Source organism: Vicia villosa, unplaced genomic scaffold, assembly GCF_029867415.1.
Source record: "Vicia villosa cultivar HV-30 ecotype Madison, WI unplaced genomic scaffold, Vvil1.0 ctg.000067F_1_1_3, whole genome shotgun sequence".
NCBI lineage: Eukaryota > Viridiplantae > Streptophyta > Magnoliopsida > Fabales > Fabaceae > Vicia > Vicia villosa.
The window spans coordinates 67,329-88,936 of NW_026704994.1; the positions used below are offsets into that span (position 1 = coordinate 67,329).

Consider the following 21,608-nt stretch of genomic DNA (forward strand, 5'->3'; position numbering starts at 1 on the left):
TTTTCGGAAATGAACTTTCGAAATATATCAGAAGTTCAAATTTTTTTGTTTTTTATTTTGTCTCGCATATTAATCGATTTCAATTGTTTACAGGAACATGTCTTCTAGAGAAGGCGCTAAGGGAAGAAAGGATTCTTCAAAGAAAGAGGTGAAAGAGGTGAAGGAGGTGAAGGAGGTGAAGGAGGTGAAGGAGAAGAAGAAGGTTTCGACCGGCTCTACTTCTCGTTCCCAGGGGGCCCGGGTCCCGGATGCTCAAGCTCAGTCTTCAGGCGTGAGAGTCGTGATCAACGCTGATGGTTCTGAGACTGAGTGGGATGAGGATTGGTATAATTATCTTCATTCGGAGGAGTTCGCTCGTCGGGAAGAATAACGTGTTTTTTTTGGTTTGATGTGTATTTTGTAACGCTCGTCGGGCAGAATAACATGTTTTTGTTTTGTTTTGTTCTGATTTCGGATTGTATCGCACAGTGTATTTGTATTGGATTTATCATGTTAGTTTTTGGAAGTGGTAACCGGGGTCGGAACATATGACGGATGAATTGGAGATTTAAGATAGGAAGATTTTGGAGGGTTTGAGTTTATTTATAACACCAAAACCCCATAAAATAGGGAACTCAAAAATTGTATTGAATGAGGGTTTTGAAGGGCTTGCATAAATTTCCCAAGTATCTTTTAGGTTGTTATAGTATTTTGAAAATTAAAAATTTAGTAATGATAATGACTCTTTTATCATTCTAAACAAAATCATTTTTTTAGAAAATGTCAAATATTTTCCTATATTTTTTAAAAATTTCGTTTTTGGAACCCTTCTCCTCCCCTCCCATTCAAACTCCCAAACATAGCCTAGGAGAATCATTTGTATTAGGAAGATCCTAAAGTCTCACATTAGTTGGAGATGGAACATTGAAAGAGTTTATATAGAAGACACTCCTCACCTTATTAAACCAGTTTTTGTAAGGATGAGTTTGGTCAAACTCTAATATAGTATCAGAGCCTATCGATCGAACTATGGGTGTTCCACTGTTAATATCCATGCACCAAGCCCAAAAGAGTGTCATGGACTGTCCACCGTTAGTATTCACGTACCAAGACTAAAAAAGTGCTGTCCACCGTTAATATCCACGCACCAACCCAAAAGAGTGATGGGCGTGAGGGATATATTAAAAAGTCCTAAAGTTTCACAACTTTATAACTTTAGTTGAAAAAATAATTAATTTAAATTGTATTGATGTGAAATAATAAATTGATAACTAAAATTACTAAAGTTACAATTTTTTAAAATCACTAAAACCTTGTCCACAAAAGAAGAACCATCTTTTCTTTGTCGACAAAGCATTGCAGAGACTAAAGTTTAGATACCGACAAGCAGCTAAAGAGAATTGATCCCTAATCAGAACAAAAAATTGTCATTAAAGTCCGTGTATGACTCGTGGATTAATTAATATGTAAATCTTAAACATCCTTAAAAAAACATATACTCATGCATAAAATTAATAAATAGGTGAATTCTTATCTACCCAACTCAAAAAGTTGGGTAAAGTTGTAAAATTTCTTGGAAACAACAAAAAAATTGTACTATTTTATAATTAATTAAATGTGTTAAAATTAAATGGAATCTTGTGATTGGTTGAAGGTACACTACCCAACTTTTTATGATGGGTAGAGAAGTTGTCCCCTAATAAATATTCATGGTTTTAAATTGCTCGTTGCGGTTACTGCGGTCGCGGTTGTTGCGATGCGGAATACTGTCGTTGCAGCGTGAATTCATATTTATGAACATAAAATATTATATTATTTATTTTCGATTTCACATTTCTTTCATTTCCTCTCTAAATTTTCTTAGATGTCACATTAACAATTCGTCAACCTTTTGAATATCACTAATTCTTTTATAATATATCTTAAATCTATTATATAATTAAAAAAAAGGTAGATCAAATAATTTTTGCGAGCATTAAATAATCTCTTGCGGCCTGATGCGGTCTGATGCGGCTGATGTGGTGTTATGATGCGGTCGATGCGGTGTTATGATGCGGTTTTTATTGTGATTTGCAATCACACCGCAATTGCAGGATGATGCGGATGCAGACACTACCGCAACCGCAATATTGCGGCCGCATCAGATGATGCGGTCTGCAATTTAAAACTATGTTAATATTGTGTTTTTATCAATGAAACTATGTTTAATAAACGCAATTCCCGCTATGAAACAACTTCAGGAGATAGACGGACATATTAGATGTTGGGAATCCATTTAAATTTATGGAGAATTTCTATCAATTTTGATAAATAAGATTAATGACAATGGAGAAAAGAAAAATTGAGGAAGAAAGAAAATTAAGGTTTGACAAAATAAAGGAAGAAGATGACAATTTATGTAGAGTAACTCTCTGCTCACAAACCGTGAAAAATCTTATTCATTTTGCAACTGCAAAATTTTGTGAATACAATACATTTAAAATAGGAGTTACTCCCTCTATTTATAGTTTTAGATTAACTTTCTCTATATGCCAAAGTCTAAAACTACAAAAGCCTAAAGTACATATTTTGGTCTAAGTCGAAATCTTGTGTGAAGCAATCTGCTTCGACACTTCGACATTTAATACAACTCGACATAAATTAAACTATTTAGATACACCCTTGTTTTGTCGAGCAAAATACTGCTTCGACACAAGGGATTACAATCTCAATATTAAAGAGTGACAACTTATAACTTTGACCCACTCCTGTGAAAAGTACAAGTAAAACGAATATGTTTGACAGGCCGGATGCATTTGTCTCCCAGACTAGAGATGTTAAGAACATTTGCAGGGTGTCCCCCATATTGACCATGACTATAACAAGGAAGGGAAAAAATAACAAGCAGTAAACAAAGCGATAAATAGTACTAGATAAAATTTAAGCTTGAAAAAACGATTAAAGCAATGAACAATTCTAGGTGCAATTAGTCGATAAAATATAGGTTCTAAAGATGAAAAGAAAGATAAATAAAACATGAATGACTGGAGCTCATGGGAAAGCAATCAAGATTACTAATAGAATAAAGACTTACAATTTGCACAAAGAGTGGAAGCGTGCCTTAAGGAGAAGTAACCTTTATATATTGGTCTAAAAAGAGGAAATCTAATCATTAGTCTTTGCCACTCTATTAAAGCAACGAAGGTATAGTGTAACTCATCTCTAGAGCTCCCTATTGGATCCATCATAAGGCTTGATGCTTACTGTTAAATATCAAATGACGGTCTCCCATATTCTATGTTGAAATGGCAGAGAACGTCCATAACCCTCATTCATATATAAGACATCACACGTGAGACTTAAGGCACTCTTGTTGAGAATCAAGTGTGAGGAAGAAGTCTCACATTGGTTAGAAAAGGAAAGAATGAACACTTTATAAGTGAGAGAACCTACACACCAATCACCTTAAAGTTTTAGGTAGACAAGTGGTGTGTCCCTCACAAAGTATATCCTAAGTATAAAGTGCTCCCTCGTTGACCCCCTCCCGAGTTGCCTCCAACAACTCTCCTATTCAACTTTCGAAGACCTCTACTATTAGCAACTTTCGAAGTAAAGCTCCGCTCATAAAAAGAGTTCCCCATAAATAATAAACTAGGGGGATTGATATCTCTCAAAGTTTAGCTTCTTGGATTGCCACAAAGTCCAATTAGAGAAATAAACCCTTACCTTAGATTTTTTTTACGCGAGCATAAAAGAAAAAATTCAATGAAAATTTTGATAAAAAGATTAAATATCACATTTATTTCCAACGATCAAATATATGCATCTTCACTTAGATAATTAAAGAGGAGATTACACAAGGAACCAAAATGTTCATGGCTATAGCTAAACAATAAACATAATTATAGTAATTAACATTCAGGAATAGTGTCTAGCATCGGTCTCCAGTGACTACTGCAGTGATGTTTATTTGCAATTTCATGGTCTCTAGCTTTTATCAACCGAAACAGAACTTGTTCTGCTGAACCTAATTCCTTCTTCTTGTTCATCTGCTTCTGCGGCTGTTGATTACTACTCTGTTGTATCGCTCCCAATAATTGAGCTAATTCGCACTTTGAAATCTTCAACGTGACTTTACCATTTGCATCACAAGAAGCTCTAAGCTTTTCTAATACATCGTTCTGCTTATTGTGACGATGATCAAGATAAGCAGCTTCGTCAAACACCTTACTTGATGAGGATGATGAACATGGCTTTGGCTGCTTCAAAGATTCCCAGTCCTCTCCACCCCACTCCATTGATGAAGCTGCTTTGCAACAGTTTCCCATATTTTCTTACACAAGAATAATTTGTTTGAAATATAATTATTAACAGATTATTTGGATGAAGAATATTTTACCGGATCTTAAATATATGTATTGGATCCTGAGAAGAATGTCGAATTTTTTTGAAGTGAGAGAAGTTTAATTTGATATAAATATATACATGTATATATAGGGGTGATAATGGAAAAAATGAGATGAAAGCGAAATTTGACAATAATGTTTTTAATAGCAATTGGTCAATTAATTAATAGTATATGATTAGTGTATTATTAGAGTGATTGGTGTGCATGGCAGCCGTAAAGGGTGTTTGTGAGGGTTTCATTTTGTTGACCACATAAAATGACTTAACCGTGTACGATCTTTGTTGCCAATGTGTGTGAACTTAAGGATGAAGTAATTAATTTTTTTTATAAGGAAGATTCAATAAAAGCGAGTATTAGGGGTATTCGAACCCGCTTACAAAAGATGAGAAATTAAGCTTGAAAATAAAATTTTTCACCAATTGAAACTTATCCTAGGCTTCCCACCAGATTTTTACAAAAATCATAAAAGTTAAATTTGGATAAAAAAATATTACTTAAGCAGAACCACTTCCAAACCTTCAAGTTAATATTCCACCCCAAATCCGAACTGCACGGTTTAATACCATTGAAAACTATATCGTTTATATACCTCCAAATACACCAAATCACCGTTAGGCAAATACCCGTCGATTTGTCTTTCAGAACCCCGACCTTGCTGCATTCTTGTTTCCAGCAAGCCAAACAACCTAAAATATCAGTTCCTATTCTACATTGCATTCCTAACCAACTACTAACCTCCTGCCATGTAAATCTTATGAAACCGCAGCCAAAAAACAAATGGAACAAATCTTCATCTACCTCTGTACACAACACGCAGCTTATATCCACGTTAACAACTCGATACACCAACGACACTTTAGAAGGTAATCTATCCATTATACATCTCCACCCGAAGGCCTTAGTTTTAAAAGGAACTTTCGACTTCCAAACCTCCAGCAAACTATCCTTGATCAATACCGGAACTGTCGAAAACTAACGAAGGCCAAATAGCTCCTTATAGCCGCTCTTAGTTGTATATCCCTCCTGTTTATCCTTCAGCCAAACAATGGAATCCGAATCACAATGAGAGGGCACCACAATCAGCAACAAATTTCGTAACAACAACAAATCTTGCTGAAGGACCAGATTGGTAGAAACGATTCTGAAATTACCCCACCCCCATCCAGAGCTACTCCACACACCCATGCTCTCTACAAAACCTCCCTTTTCCATACTGACAGCGTAAAGAGCAGGAAATAACACCTTTAAAATTCCCTCCGACAACCATTTCACACTCTAAAAAGGGATTAACCTTCCGTCGCCCAGAGAAAAATGCGGTTTATATTTTTTTCCCCCATGATTTATTGTCAATCTGTACTACAGTTTGAATATTTTTAAAGCGATACCAATTTTGTGAATATTTATACAATTATTTCTTTTACTATAATTAAACATCTTTTTTATTAGATTTATTTAAAATGAAGTGTTAATCAGTGTTTCAATATTTATGGAAATATGCAAAGCTTATTTTTCTAAGAAAGCATAAAAATTCAATGGAAAACAAAAGTGGGTACCCAATAACCAAACTTATGGGTACCGGTTTACCAACATTAATAAAATGGGTCACCAAATCCAAATTTTAGTATTTGGTTATGGGTAACCAGTTTTTTTGCACACCCCTACATGACGATTGTTAAAGGATGAACCTAAATGGATGGGAGCATCGACCGAAAATTCTTCAAAAAGAACAAAATTCTACTAGTGGGGCACACTCATCATCGTCTAACCTCGAAACACCTTCAAGTTATGAGTTTAACTCATCATCACCAATGGAGCGTCCAATGGGACAACAAGCAGCAAAAAGAAAGAGTAAGGCAAAGGAAAATACATTTGAATGCATCTGAATCACCTTCTAATGTTGTGCAAGATACATGGAATAAAAGATTAGCAGCAATGGAAAGACTAACTCAATGTAAGGAGGGCGAGATGGGGTTTAAGGAAATGCAATTACTCTCGAAAGACACTTCTATGATGAATGATAGTCAACGAGATATACATGAAAAATATTGTAATAAGTTGGAAAAAAATATGGACTTTAGTCATGATGAAAAGTTTTAGTACTTGTTATGTATCAACACCTATGTAAAATGGTCATTAGTACCAATTTAATTTATAATAAATATTATGTTTTTATTCAAACTAGCCGTTATTCAAACTAGTCGTTAACAAAACTAGTCGTTAACAAAACTAGTCGTTAACAAAACTAGTCGTTATTCAAACTAGCCGTTATTCATACTAGCAGTTATTCATACTAGCCGTTATTCATATATCACTATATAAATGACCATTCTTCTCATTATTTTCTCATTCTACTCTCATTATTTTCTCATTCTTCTCTCATTAATTTCTCATTCTTCTCTTCACTCTCTTTAATGGATTCAGATGATCTCTTTTAGGACTTGATTGAATAATAATGTATGGATAACACTGATGAAGAGCTACTAAAGTCAATGCTCAAGAAGGAACATCAATATGGAAGTTCCTCTAGGGAAAAGAGAAGAACAGTGATAGATCAAAGTCGTGAAGAATGGCACAATCATTTATTTAATGACTACTTCTCGAAAAATCCAGTATATATAGATGTTCAATTTCGAAGAAGGTTCAGAATGCATAGGCATGTGTTTCTTCGAATTGTAGTCGTCCTTGGAAATCATGATGAATATTTCCAAATGAGGGTTGATGCAACTGGTAAAATGGGTCTTTCACCATTGCAGAAATGCACATGTACTATTCGTATGTTGGCATATGGGTCTCCCGCTGATAGTGTAGACGAATATGTTCGAATCGGTGAAAGCACTTCAATTGAATGCTTAGAAAGATTCGTTCGGGGTGTGAATGTTGTATTTGAGGCAGAGTATTTGAGAAAGCACCTTAGACAGCGCACCTTAGAGAGCGCTTTTATACAAAAGCGCTGCTATAAGTAAAATAAAAAATAAACTAAAAGACCTACTTTAGACAGCGCTTTTGAAAAGCGCTGTTACAAGACATACCTTAGATAGCGTTTTTGAAAAGGTCTACCTTAGACAGCACTTTTTCCAAGAAGCGCTGTCTTAAATCAGATAATTTAAAAAAAAAAATAATTCCAAAAACGCTGTCTAAGGCCTATATTAGCCAGCAGTCTAAGATTTTTTTAATATTTAAATCATTTACTAATTATCAGTAAAAACAAAACAAAACTGAAACAAAAGGGAAATTAACAAAACAAGGACGTTGATGACCAAAAGGATAGGGTTGAAGTTGTCCTTAGCTTCACACGAAATCATCTTCTCCTTCTTATCAAAACGGTGCGGCGAACTCCCTCCGTCTAGTTTCTTCTTCTCCGCTAATCGCCACACTCTGTTTGTGATGTTGCGACCTCCATCTTCCTTTCAAACTACGGCTTCGTGTTTCAACCTTCAACCTCGATGCACCAATGGCGCATCATCTCAGATTCTCCTCCGATGTTATCTCTGTTTCGATCTCGATCGCATCTCTGTTCACCTCATCTCAACCGTGAAGCTCCGTCTTAACAGTGAAGCTCTTAGAACGGCGCGACTTCAACGCACGGCTTTGTCCTCAACTCCGCTCCGATCCGCCACGAAATCAGGTTTTGACTCAATCTTCCTTTCGTCATCGTTCGTTTTAGATCGTCGCTTACCTCTGTAGCGATTTCATATCTCTGTCTTGACTCAATCTTCGTCTCATGTCAGATTTGAAATCAAAATCGTATCGGTAATAGTTTCAACACTTTCATTTGGATAATACTGTCTCGTAATTTGTACTCATCTTCTAAACTCTTGTACTTGGTTCAGCTTGTGTATCTTGGGGAGCCGCCCGTTCAATATTCAGCCTTGGTTCTGCTATCCTATATTGCATTGCACGTGCCAGACAGTGAAGAACTTGCTCGAGTTGAGGTTCTTGGAGTTCTTGAATGGGCATCCAAGCAACTTAACGTGACTCAAGATGAAACCGTCACGATGTTATTGCAGGAGTCCAAGAGTAGGCTGGAGCTTTACCAGTCTAGAGGTTCAAGAGGGTTCCAAAAATTGCATCAATAGATTAGTTCTTATTGTTGTTGTTGGTGTGAGGTTTTTGAATGATTTGTATCTGGTATATTGTTCTTGTGAAGAGTGTATATACAATCCATTGCCTTCTTCAATTGTTCAGTTTCATTTTCAACTTTGAAGAAGATCATTTGTTATAGCTATATTAACAATGGTTTCAATGTAACATATTAACATTAGAAAATTTATAGCTATACCGATTTTTCATCTTAATGTCTTTCCACATGTTTACGGAGATATTTAGAAGCTCGAAATTGGAATGCTGATAAAGCCAAGAAAATGCTGGAGGAATCACTCAAGTGGAGATCAACTTATAAACCTGAGGAAATTCGCTGGGTTAGTTTGACTTATTTGATTTTGACCTTCACATACTCCATTGATGACGCCGAAACTATTGTATCATGAGCATGTTATAAATTATAAGTGCGGCATTGTACCGCTGTTTTGCATTATGGTGCGGTGCCAATCTTCTGTGCAAGATTGCTTACTATAGAGTATATGGACTTGGCCGAGCAGGTTGTTAGTTTCCCAATCAATCAACTTTTGTTCTTAATTTGTTTTTTATTTTACTGTGTTAGTTTTTGTTGTCAAAGAGTGTGCATTTGTTTTGCTAGTAAATGAGTTTAATAATGATTAATCTTCCTTGAAAGTTAATTACTTGGCATACCTTATGGTTTTCTCTGCTTGCTTGGTCTTAGACTCTAATCCATGTGATTATTGATATTTACAGTCTCTTCAAGCATTAAAGAATATTTCTCAGGAGCACCCAACTGCTTGTCTTCGAGCTGGTGCTCTGATGGCTGTACTTTCTTATTTGGACTTCTTCTCTACGGGAGTTCAGGTAGCTCATCAATGAAATCCCTATATCTAGAGGATGGTTATTATTTTCAGCTGCAACAATCCATTTTGCAATTACTAACCTTATTCAGTAAATCTACACTGACATAATTATATGCTTCAGAGGGTGGCATTGTCGACTGCTGCTAATATGTGCAAGAAGCTTCCTTCTGATGCGGCTGACTTTGTGATGGAAGCTGTTCCTCTTTTGACAAACCTCCTTCAGTATCATGATGCCAAGGTAAGGTCAATTTTGTTATCATACTTGTCATAAATGGACACTAAATATCCTTGATACTTCTTCGTTTCTAAGGAAATTTAGTTTGTGAAATGTGATTGATTTAAATGATGTTGTCAATCATCTAATCCTGTGTTCATGTTAAGATGACATGGTAGAGGGAAAATCTATAACAGAAAAGAGGATAGTAATATGGACATTTAATTTTGCTGAATAGGATTAATTATGATGATTAGGATTCATTATGATGATTAGGATTTATTATTTAATTTACTTTTAATAAGTTAGCATAACAAAATTTTTAACTTTGAATTTCAATACTTTTAGCATAAGATTTAGGAGTTAGAACAGAATTTTCCTATTAAAAAGGATTATTATCATTTAAATTTAAATGATAGTAAATTTAGGGAAAAGTAGTTACTAACCTAATTTAACTAGGACTTTTCTTCTATTGTATGCCTGTTTAAAGCATTAAGATTATCAATAATTATTATAAAAAATACTTGTGAATTCAAACGCAAAGTGAAGTGCTCACAAGGAATGCTTATGGCAAGGGGTTATAATATTAATAGAAACTTCAGCAATGGTTCTGCTATTTTCAACTAGAAAGCCAATTTGCCCCAAGTGTTCGATACCAAGGCCTTACCTATCCCCAAAGCAGCTCTTTGCAGTAGAATAAATAGAGGAATTAGAGAATTGTTAAAAAAAAAACTAAGGCCCCGGATACTAAGTTAAAAAAAAAACTGTTACTATTATAAACTTATGAAATTGTTACCTTATCAAGTGTTAGATTAGTTTCATCACACTCAACACTTATATTACCATCATTTTAGTTCCTTTACCCATATGGAATAACAATTGTTTTATTTTTATTCTATAATCTTCTAATATAAAAGTAGTTTTCTATCTGATTCATGAACTTTTAAGTGTTTTAGTCGTTTGTAACTAGTTCCTCGAATGTAGGGTAGGGACCCAATTACAAATTATTTGCAACTTCCAGACTCAATTACACGCTTTTTAATTCAACCCCATATTTCAAAATTCTCAAATAATTTTGTTGTATAGTGGAAAACACAGCAGCAACAAACATTGTAGTCTATGTATGTTACATATACAATTGCAGCTTGAAAGCTTTTGGCTTATGCTATGCATATAACATTAGCTATGTCCGTGGCAGGTTATTTCGTACAGATCAGGATTGGTGACAGCCGCCGCATCGTTTGTCATTGCCGCATCGGCTGCCTATTTGCCCGATAACCAAGATTTCTTTTATGTCATTGGTTCAGGTGGATTGGGTTTATCATTATTCTTGATTCATATCTATGTGACTGAAATCAAGCGCACTCTACAAGCATTATGGGGCCTCGGGGTTCTTGGATCAGCTGCAACCTACATCTATCTTGCTCAACCGACTAATAAAACTCTAATACAATATGTTGTTGATAACCCCTCAGCTGTCTGGCTTGTTGGTCCTCTTTTCGCTGCTTTGACAGGACTTGTTTTCAAGGAAGGTGATGTTCAATTAGATGGATATACTTTTTATTTTACCATTTCGTATTAGTGGGATAGAGAAGAAAAAAATAAGTATCAATTGTCTTGATATTTTTCTTGTATTCTTTAAACAGGACTCTGCTACGGCAAGCTAGAAGCTGGAGCTCTCACGTTCATTATTCCCATACTTCTTCTCGGGCATCTGGTATTCTTCTTTAGTTCCTCTAAAGTGCTCAATTAAACATGTTTCCTATTTAGTTTACAGTCGACATTAGGCTATAGCCTATGGTTCTTGTGTTTCTTTCAAATTTGTTAGTTAAGGATTTGGATTCTCTGTTTTCAAATATGTCATAGTTACTACAGTCATAATATTGGAATTGTAAGATGAAGACCTAAAGATTCATATTTAAATATTTCAACTTTAGTGAATTTAGTAAGTATGTACATAAACAGAGCCCAAATTATTTGTTACCCTGCACTGCAACATGTTCAATGACCATGATTGAGTTGGACCTTTTATATCTGTAAAAATTGTATGATATTTGCCTAATGACAATTAGTACATGTTGCTGTAGACTTGTTTTAGATTGTATTTTATCTTAATCTTAAATATATAAATCATGCCCAATTTGTTGTTTTATGTGACTGCATTGGTCTGTGATAAATATTTTTGGACCATTAATATTACCATTGATGATTGTGGAGGTAACCTTTTATTTTGCCATGTGTTACCTAAGTGGTGTGTGTGCCATGTCCCGGCGAAGAAAAAACAATCCATATTCTATACTGCTTGAGTTGCCTTATCTTTGACACTTCTCTTTTGCGAACTACCGACCCCAGAAGCATGTTCAAAGAGTTCCCTGTACACATAGCCCATTCTTTTCAATTTCGGGCAGTATGAGAGAAATTGAAATTGAAGAGATGGAAGGGGAAATTTAGGATAGGAGCTATGGAATTTGGTAAGAACAAACAACATTGCTGTTAAGTTTGGAAGACACAAGTTGGACAGCTGGTTATGTCTTTCCAGTTATTTAACTCATCTCTCTTCTTTAGGATGTTAACTCCAGTACTGATGTGCACTAAATTATGCAGGTTAACCGATGGTTGTCAAGTTGTGGTTATAAGCTTTGGTATGAGATTCGAATATTCTTCGGAGGACCTGACGATAATGAAGCACTTGCTTACGGTATGAATGACATTATCATTCGGCGCTAAGTTAGTCGGTGTTGTATCGGTAGAATATACTATGTTAGGAAGAATGTAAATAGGTTAACAGTTGATTGTATATTATCAAAGAATGTAAATAGGTTAACTGTTGATTGTATATTATCATTTCATCATTAATTTTTTTACTGAGGTGGTTTTGAATTTTCATTTGTATCATATTTCCAAACAATGATATTATTATTATTATTATTATTATTATTATTATTATTATTTTGTGTAAAAAATAGGTGCATATAAAATATATAATTAAAAAAGTGCTATTTTAAGTAAATTATATAAAAAAAATTGTATAGCTTAGATAGCGCTCTACACTAAAAGCGCTGCCTAAAGAAGCTTTTTTTTTAATTTTTGGTTTACTAAAAGCGCTGCCTTAGGGGGGTCTTTAGCAGCGCTTCTAAACTAAAAGCGCTGGCTTAGGGGGGCCTTTAGCAGCGCTTTTAAACTAAAAGCGCTGGCTTAGAGGGGCCTTTAGCAGCGCTTGTAAACTAAAAGCGCTGGCTTAGGGGGCCTTTAGCAGCGCTTTCACTTTAAAATAAAAAGCGCTGTCTTTACCTACAGCAGCGCTGGAATAGACAGCGCTTTAAAGCGCTGTCTAAAGCCAAAAAAAGCACTGTCTAAGGTCTTGTTTGGCGTAGTGTATGTTGGGTTCCATTGATTGTATGCATTGGGAACGGAAAAATTGTCCTGTTGCATGAAAATGACAATTTTGTCGAGGTGATCATGGTAAGCCCACGATCATGCTTGAAGCAGTGACATCACTAGACTTATGAATTTGGCATGCATTTTTTGGTATTGCAGGTTCAAACAATGACATTAATGTGTTAAACCAATCCAATGTGTTTAACGATATTTTGGAAGGACATGCTCCCACTATGAACTATACAATCAATGGAACATCATATAATATGGGGTATTATTTAGCATATGGTATATATCATGAGTGGACTACATTTGTCAAGACCATTTCAATGACGCAAGGAGAAAAGAGAAAACTATTTGCTCAACATCAAGAATTAGCTAGAAAGGATGTGGAGCGGGCATTTGGAGTGCTCCAATCTCAATTTGCAATTATATGTGGCCCAGCGCGTGCCTGACATATGGAAACTCTGAAGCATACCATATATGCTTGCATCATATTGCACAACATGATTATTGAAGATGAACGACACACATATGGAGGTGATTTTGATTACTCTTATGATAATGTAGATAACACTTACTCAACAACTAAAACATTTAACGGTCTTCATCCGAATCTTGCAACAAGACTACAAAGAAGAGTAAGTCTTCGTGAAAAACAAGTTCATCGTCAACTTCAAGGAGATCTAGTCGAGCATATTTAGGAACATTTTGGACAAGAGAATGATGAAAATTAAATTTGAGTAATTCTGTTATGTTATTTATTTTTATTATTTTTAATTATATGTCATGTATTTGAGATTAATTTTAATTACCATTTTAAATTTTATGTTCAATTTTAATTTTATTTATTTTATATTAATTTAAAATTAAATAAAATTTAATATGAATAAAATATTAATATATAAAGTAAGGATGTGAGACCTAATATGAGTTCTTAATAGTTACATTATTAGAGTGAAAATTGAGTGAGTTGCTTCAAGATGTGGTTTAATGAGTCTCACAAAAGACCCAAAAATAAATTAAACAATTGGAGTTGCTCATAGGGCAACTTTTCTAGGGCGGGGCGGGTACTAGCCCAAAAAGAGGAAGTCTTATCATCCGTCTTTAACTCCTAATCCACCGACATTAAGATAACGCCCTAGCATACTTAGTCCAAAAAGAGGAAGTCTTATCATCCGTCTTTAACTCCTAATCCACCGACATTAAGATAACGCCCTAGCATACTTAGTCCAAAAAGAGGAAGTCTTATCGTCCGTCTTTAACTCCTAATCCACCGACATTAAGATAACGCCCTAGCATACTTAGCCCAAAAAGAGGAAGTCTTATCATCCGTCTTTAACTCCTAATCCACCTGACATTAAGATAACGCCCTAGCATACTTCTCCCATCAAACCCTGTTTTCTAAACCAGCCAATCTTTAACTTCTACCGGTATATAACCAATAATAATAAGAAAATTTTGCATTTGAAACATCTTGCTAATGGTAGGTCAACACAATTGAGCATAAAAAAAAAATAATTCAATGAAATTTGTTATAAAAACTAATTATCTGTTGACTTAGATAATTATAGAGGAGATTACAGAAGGAACTAAAGTGTTCATGGCTATAGCCTATAGGAATAGCTAAACAATAAACATAGCTATAGTAATTAACATTCTGAAATAGTGTCTAACAGCGGTTTCCAGTGACTACTGCAGTGATGCTTATTTGCAGTTTCATGCTCTCTAGCTTTTATTAACCGAAACAGAACTTCTTCTGCTGAAGCTGATTCCTTCGTTTTCTTCCTCTGCTTCTGAGTCCGCTGATTACTATTCTGTTGTATAGCTCCCAATAATTGAGCTAATTCGCACTTTGAAATCTTCAACGTGACTTTACCATTTGCATCACAAGAAGCTCTAAGCTTTCCTAATACATCAGTCTCCTTATTCTTATGATGATCAAGATAAGCAGCTTCGTCAAATACCTTACTTGATGATGATGAACATGGCTTTAGCTGCTTCAAAGATTCCCAGTCTTCTCCACCCCACTCCATTGATGAAGCTGCTTTGCAACAGTTTCCCATATTTTCTTACACAAAATGATTAACCGATTATTTGGATGAAGATTATTTTACCGGATCTTAAATATATGTATTGGATCCTGAGAAGAATGACGAAATTTTTTTGAAGTGAGAGAAGTTTATTTTGATATAAATATATACATGTATATATAGGGGTGATAATGTGAAAAATGGTGATGAAAGCGAAATTTGACAATAATGTTGTTAATAGCAATTGGTCAATTTAATAATAGTATATGATTAGCGTATTATTAGAGTGATTGGTGTGCATGGCAGCCGTAAAGGGTGTTTGTGAGGGTTTCATTTTGTTGACCATATAAAATGACGTAACCGTGTACGATCTTTGTTGCCAATGTGTGTGAACTTAAGGAAGAAGTAATTAATAGCACCTGATTAATACTACCATGGTACTTACTATTACTACTAGCAGGGGAATGTGAATGCACATATAATCATATTTATTAAAGTGGAACCTTGACATAAGTCATTACTCTTTAAATTATGTAAATCCTCCGTCCTACAATAAGTGATTTATTTGAAATAAAATAATATCATAAAATGAATGATTTATTTTAATTTTCAATGCACTTTTTTCAATTATACCCTCTAATTAATAAAAATTTCACTATTTCCAATATATGATAAGGGTACTATACAATATCATCTCTCTTACTTTTATACACTTTCCTTAAATTATGTGAAATTGTGTGTTGGGTCACTCATTGTGGGACGGAAGGAGTATGAAGTTAGGAGTGTGGTGAAATTTTCGAGATCGGGACACCATTATATCCTTGGGTCAATTTTTGACACATTTACGCATTCAATGCATTTGTGATTGTTGGATTTTGGTAGGATAATTCAGATTTAAATTGTGAGTATTTACCAATCGTTAGTTGGTCCAGTGGTGATTGGCGCTGGACTTGGTAGGGAGAACCACGGTTCGATCCCCCGCAACTGCGATCGGGAGGGGGCTTGACCCACTTGATGCCAGAGCTGTTCCCCCGAACCGGACTAAACCGGTGGTTATAAACCAAAAAAAAAAAAAAAATTGTGAGTATTTTAATTTTTAACAAAGTTAAATTTTATATTAAATCAGAACCATTTGATCTTGATCTAATGACTACAAATGAACCAACTGTATACATATAGAAAAAATGTAATTGCTATGAATCCTATTTGCTAGACCGATTTTCTTACCCACCTTAACGCACCAGTGAGGATTCTCACCTTGGAATAGGGAATGAAGATGTGCTGAGTGGGAGTAGGTGATCTCGGAAACACGCGCATTAAATTTTTTTCTTGTATTTGAAATATTTGTAGTTTATAACCTCTTTACATAGCCTAAGGCTTTAAGGGGAAAGGTGATACTTTTTTAGAGTGCTCGAATATGGAGATCAAGTTGAGGCCAAATCTGGACTATTATTATGATTGTTTGTTTTCCTCGATCTTTGGTCGCTGATCTTATAGGGTTATTTATTGCTAATATAAAAAGGTTGGAGAGAGGAAATATTGTTCTTTAGGCTATCATCGCTTGTTAAGCCCTTCAACATGCTCATCTGTATTCTCGGTCCCATCATAACTCTCCAGCTTTGGTAGTTTTTCAAGAGATTAAGGAATCTTATTATCAAGGACATGTTTAGAGCATGTGTTCTTCTTGCCATTAGAGAGGGCATGCGTTTTGATACCTTGTTTGTGTCTTCTACAAGAGTGGCGCGATGGAGATTTCTCAAGACGGAGATGCTCATGTGACGTGCGAATGGCCTCTCCACCTTTGGAATCATGATGAGGAGATTGTTGAGCCTAAGGATAAGGTGCTCTAGTGGTTTGGGGACCCCTTGGCTATGTGAGGAAGTGTTGCCAAGAACCGCCCGAGGTGTGTGTTTAAAGTTATCACGCGGTGTTACCTCCCGCTATGTGTGACCTCCAATACAAAGCAACTTGTTGATTTTTTTTATTCTTAGGAGTCTTTTAGCTATGAGGTATACGTAGTTGTGACAAATTTAAAATGCTACTAATTAGTTCATTTTCTCATTGCATTTCAATAGTGGGTTTAAAGTTGTTGGAGGCTCTGAAACATTTTTTATTTGGGAGTTTGTGTTTGCGATTTTGGTCGCTGTGAGGTATGCCTTGAAATAACTATTAGAAAGGTTAGAAGTTCAGAAAAATCAGGAAAATGTCTTGGCCGACAAGAGGCGTGAATTTAGCCTGGGGAGATGAGATGGTTGGAAAAGTTACAAGATTTGGATTAGTTTCCTCTATAGGAGGAGATGGTACCTTCTCCGTGGGTGTGACGACTTCAACCACAATGCCGACATTACATTGCGCAACTATCAGAGCTGACTTGGAAGTTACAACTCCCCATGGAGAGTGACGAAGATTAGGTCTGGAGAAATAACAGTTATAGTGGCGTAATAGGTAAGATTTACTTGATTTTTCGTGTAAATTTGCAGGAATCAAAGGATGATTCCCATAGACGGCGCCGCTGTTTTGGCAAGAAATAGAAGATTGGTGACGTGTACACCTAGAGCTCTTTTGGTACGGTGAAATGGACCTCTGATGTGGTGGAGTGGGTGTACCTACAAGATTAACACTCAAATGTCTAATGATGTCATTGAGGAGTAACTTTGCAAGAGTGATTAATAAAGTACCTCTTAAGATGCGTAGAAGAGCTTTTATATGATAGTCGATTAAAACCAACAACCGATGATCGGCAAATAGTCCCGATCTAATGCGGGGTCCTATGAAGAGGGTTTTCCATTTTGTCACTCCTCACTGAGAGTATTCTGGATTAGACATTCGTTATTAGATTGTTTGACCGGTCCAAAATAATTACAAAAATGCATATGGTCGGTCCTAAACAATTACAAAATACACATTTTTTTATTTATATTTAACTTTTTTTTTCTATTTTTACACTCTTGTGTTAGAATGTTGTAAGAGTAGTCAAATATTTACTTTAAAAATTATGGATATATATGAAATTTGAATGATTAAAATTAATAATATGTGTTATAACAATTTTCACATCATATTATCATTAAATTAATATTTAATAGTGACGATGATATTTTCTCCAATTTATAATTTTCACATTATAAATTTTTTTTTTGTAAGCACCTTGTGTTAATAATTTGTACTTTATGTTCCTTTATTTTTTTTTTTATGTTTATTTTGTCATGTTAGATTATTAAGGATGGTTTGGTGGAGGTGTTATGGAATTTAGTAAGAAGGATGTCCAGAGTATCTTTTTGACCCATAAAAACATGTAATCTTTAGCAATCTATAAATTACTTTATAAAATATGAATTAACGATCTTCACATATCCGGTAGGTTTTGGAGAATCATGTGAATCACGTGCGACTCCATGAAAAAAAGACAAAGAATGATCATATTGTAAAATTTATGTTTGTTTATAAGCGAAAGAAAAGCAAAGCAATACAGAAAGAAAAGTTAAGAAAACGACAAATAGCTAAAGGGAGATTTGTGCAGGTTGATATTTACTTTCATACTTCTTTTAAAGCCTTTATGATGTTTAAGAATTGATTTCTGAAAAACGTTACGCACATGGTGAGTTCTATAAGCAGCGCGCAATTCGAATATCAGTCAGTGCAACAATGTGTTATATGTGAAAATATATATAATGATATGTGTTATATGTAAATCTTTTTTTTTTTGATACGCCTCAAAAGAAAAATATATTATGCTCAGTAGTATAATTAATACACGGAATTTCACCTAAATAGTAGACACGTCACATTTTATTATATTTTTTAGGTTGAGCTAAAAATCGGGGGTAAAATATTTAGTAATACGCATTCAAATTTCAGTAACTACATTTTAACACCTTTAATTTTTTAAATTTTTTTATGACTTATTACCTTAGTTTTGCTGAAAACCGAGAGATAAAATATTTAGATAACACGTCTTTGAATACAAACAACTATTTTTATCACTTTTTTAATTTTTTTTTAAAAATATTATGACATATTATCTTGGTTTTGTTGAAAACCAGCTAGAGAACACACCTTCGAATCCAAACAATTATATTATATTCTCTTTAAACTTTTTTAAATTTTTTTAATTGCTTCAGTTTTACTGAAAATTAAGGGTAAAGTTGCGTATTTATTTATTTATTTATGACCAATTTGGTGAAAAAATTAAGTAATGAATATTTGTCGTTCATTTATAAAGTAACAACGGTCAAGACATTGTCAATTCATCAATGCACGTGAAATATTAGTGATCCGCGTGAAACTCTCATTAGCCAATCAAAACATGAATGCTACAACTATTCATCTTGGATTTAAAGTGCTGAAATTTAAACTTAAGATATTAAAAACAATGATAATGAAAGCAGGAACATGAAAAAACTTCAAGGTTGGTTTCTTAATGTTTAATCTTTTCTCTAGTTAGGAGAACATGAAAGTAGCTTATTAATGTTAGTTGTAGTTGTATCAAGTAAAATGATTACTATTGTTGTTGTTGTTGTTGAAATTTAGTATCTAACAATTCTATTGATTTTGTTTATTTGTTGTTGTTGTTGTTGTTATTGTTGAGATTTAATGTTTAAGGATTCTATTGATTTTGTTTTGGTTGTTGTTGATGATAGGGAAGATTTAGAATTTGTCAACAAATTTGATGCTTTGAAGATTAAAACGAAAAAAATAGGTTAATTTTATTTTTGTTGTTAACAGGACTTTACCCCTCGGTTATTGTTAAAAATCGAGGTAAAAAATAGCGCAGTTTTGAAAATCCAAAAAATGTAGTTGTTAGGGATCGAATCCATGACCAGTGCTATTTTCCCCTCAGTTATTAAAAAAGCGAGTGGTAAAGTGGCAAGTTGTCATGTCGCCCTTCGTTACCTCGCTTGTTTAACTGAGATTATATTCACTTCACATCCGAGGTGAAATGAGGTTATTTGTTGTAGTGGCTCATCAAATTAAAGTTTTTGGGTACGCGTAAATCCTAGTTCCACCAACAGAAACAAATATTGTTAGGTTTAATGTTAATATTAAGGTTTGAATCATGTCTTTCACGATTATATGTATGAGTTTTTAGTGCACATGAAACTAAGTTTATCGGGAGAGGTTCTAACAGTCGTTCATATATAAGTATGCCTTTGCATCACTCACACCAATGTTCAACTCATTGCACACTTGCAAGTTCCTCCTCTCTAATTTCAATGGCTTGTGCATTTGAGTTTTAACCTTGTAGATACACCCCCTTTCTGTCTTTCAGAGACATCCACCACCGTATCAGATACCTTTTATGGGGGAATTTACCCACATACTACCAATTTCATGCTCAATATTGGATTAGTGGCGCCATATGTCAGAATGATTTCTTGATTCCAACAAATTCCACTTCAGACTTCTTAGATTTCTTTCCATGCGTCTCCACAATCGTTTTTATTAACCAGCCCGATCACAATTAACTTCTATAATCATCAACAATGGTATCACTCAAAGAGACTCGACTTACTACTCGTTGCAACGCCTCCGCATCAACCGCCTCCATCACGTCAGAAGAACCGTCCCTTATAGCTAAAGTAGATGTTCCAGATCTAGTTACTTTTTAAGTTCTATCGTTATTTTCATTATCGGAACTACGGTTTTTAGAATCTAGCATGTTATAAAACCCCTAGCAACTCCAAGTAACATTTGGGGCACAAGGTTCAAACAAACTTGTTACGAACATCAATAACTTGATCGTAACTCTGCTATGGATATTGTGACATAGTTATATAAGAACCATCCCCAACATGGCTACCCTCTCACTTCACCTATTGTAAGAAGAGCAAACGCTCACTTCTTTTATCATGGGGGCGGGGGTGGGTTATCTCATATTGGAGGGATCTAGAAGGGACAAACCACAAAATTGAAGGCAACAAAAGGTAGGGGATTTTTAAAAACGAAAGGCCCTTCTTAAGGTGTAAAGACAATGAAAAGGTAGGTCACATTCCCAATTAGGTGTTTTCGTTGGTACTTATGGCCAAAATGCTCATGTCTCATGATGTACACCAAACCTTTGAGAAGTCGGGCTTAATGAGGGTAAGTTTATCACCCTACTTGGGCACCAGTTTACAAGCATTCAATTGTCAAGTAACCCATCCATGGGGGCATGATAACTCAGAAATATACTATACTTTTTGACTTGATTCACATGCATTTTAGTGTCTTTTTTCTATGTTATGCTGGTGTTGTGTCTGGATTTCAGGTAACTATCAATTGGAAGTCTCTGCACATCAAAATAGAAGAAAAATATGAAAACGAGAGCAAATTACTTACATTCTGCTGTCATGACAACCTCTGTACTGTCATGACGGTCGCCACCAGGTCATGACGGTCTTCATCATCTGAAAATTCAAGCCCATCACTAGAAAGGTCAATGAAAACCGAAGAAAGAAAAGTTTGAACTCATGACGGTCTGGTCGTCACACCCATGACAACCGTCATGGTCCACTCATTTATGATGGTCCCAGTTGTCACCCTCATGACGAGCGTCATGAGGGTCAAATCCAAAAAAAAGCTACGTTGCAAAAGAGGCAGTGTTACTTCCCATATTTTTCTCCACTACTTTACCCATGATTCAACAACTCCTAGCACGTTTTGTTGTTTTACAAATAGGATTTTTTAGGTTCAGACGATAGGATCCAAGCTCTACG

General features: G+C 34.9%; 4 protein-coding genes across 10 annotated transcripts; 2 read left to right on the forward strand and 2 right to left on the reverse strand.

Annotated features, from left to right (window-relative positions):
• Positions 1-3,758: 3,758 nt before the first annotated feature.
• LOC131623451 (uncharacterized) lies at positions 3,759-4,405 on the reverse strand. Its single transcript, XM_058894458.1, has one exon. The coding sequence runs from the start codon at positions 4,284-4,286 to the stop codon at positions 3,870-3,872; it is 417 nt and encodes a 138-aa protein (XP_058750441.1). The 5' UTR covers positions 4,287-4,405; the 3' UTR covers positions 3,759-3,869.
• Positions 4,406-6,822: 2,417 nt separating this feature from the next.
• LOC131623441 (uncharacterized) lies at positions 6,823-8,442 on the forward strand. Its single transcript, XM_058894448.1, has 2 exons — positions 6,823-7,245; positions 8,197-8,442. Exons 1-2 carry the CDS (start codon positions 6,823-6,825, stop codon positions 8,440-8,442), a joined length of 669 nt encoding a protein of 222 aa, XP_058750431.1.
• Positions 7,586-12,382, forward strand: LOC131623458 (uncharacterized). Of its 7 annotated transcripts, none has more exons than XM_058894465.1 (8): positions 7,586-7,991; positions 8,095-8,116; positions 8,197-8,784; positions 9,179-9,289; positions 9,410-9,526; positions 10,701-11,034; positions 11,149-11,219; positions 12,107-12,382. In XM_058894465.1, exons 3-8 carry the CDS (start codon positions 8,728-8,730, stop codon positions 12,227-12,229), a joined length of 813 nt encoding a protein of 270 aa, XP_058750448.1. In that variant the 5' UTR covers positions 7,586-7,991; positions 8,095-8,116; positions 8,197-8,727; the 3' UTR covers positions 12,230-12,382. The 7 variants fall into 7 exon arrangements, 6 of the variants coding, with proteins under 6 accessions (XP_058750448.1, XP_058750446.1, XP_058750450.1 ...); XR_009290233.1 differs by lacking the exon at positions 8,095-8,116 and adding an exon at positions 11,752-11,973 and having other exon boundaries at positions 7,588-7,991; positions 12,107-12,237; XM_058894463.1 differs by having other exon boundaries at positions 7,586-8,116.
• Positions 12,383-14,280: 1,898 nt separating this feature from the next.
• LOC131623452 (uncharacterized) lies at positions 14,281-15,055 on the reverse strand. The gene has a single exon (XM_058894459.1). The coding sequence runs from the start codon at positions 14,944-14,946 to the stop codon at positions 14,533-14,535; it is 414 nt and encodes a 137-aa protein (XP_058750442.1). The 5' UTR covers positions 14,947-15,055; the 3' UTR covers positions 14,281-14,532.
• Positions 15,056-21,608: the final 6,553 nt, after the last annotated feature.

Bases quoted from the DNA above. Each gene is read 5' to 3' on its own strand.
- LOC131623452 (XM_058894459.1), bottom strand. From the start codon at position 14,946: ATGGGAAACTGTTGCAAAGCAGCTTCATCAATGGAGTGGGGTGGAGAA.
- LOC131623441 (XM_058894448.1), top strand. From the start codon at position 6,823: ATGGATAACACTGATGAAGAGCTACTAAAGTCAATGCTCAAGAAGGAA. The intron at 7,246-8,196 runs GTATTTGAGGCA...TACTTGGTTCAG, and splicing joins TCGTTCGGGGTGTGAATGTT to CTTGTGTATCTTGGGGAGCC.
- LOC131623451 (XM_058894458.1), bottom strand. From the start codon at position 4,286: ATGGGAAACTGTTGCAAAGCAGCTTCATCAATGGAGTGGGGTGGAGAG.
- LOC131623458 (XM_058894463.1), top strand. From the start codon at position 8,728: ATGCTGGAGGAATCACTCAAGTGGAGATCAACTTATAAACCTGAGGAA. The intron at 9,290-9,409 runs GTAGCTCATCAA...TATATGCTTCAG, and splicing joins TCTTCTCTACGGGAGTTCAG to AGGGTGGCATTGTCGACTGC. The intron at 11,035-11,148 runs GTGATGTTCAAT...TTCTTTAAACAG, and splicing joins AGGACTTGTTTTCAAGGAAG to GACTCTGCTACGGCAAGCTA.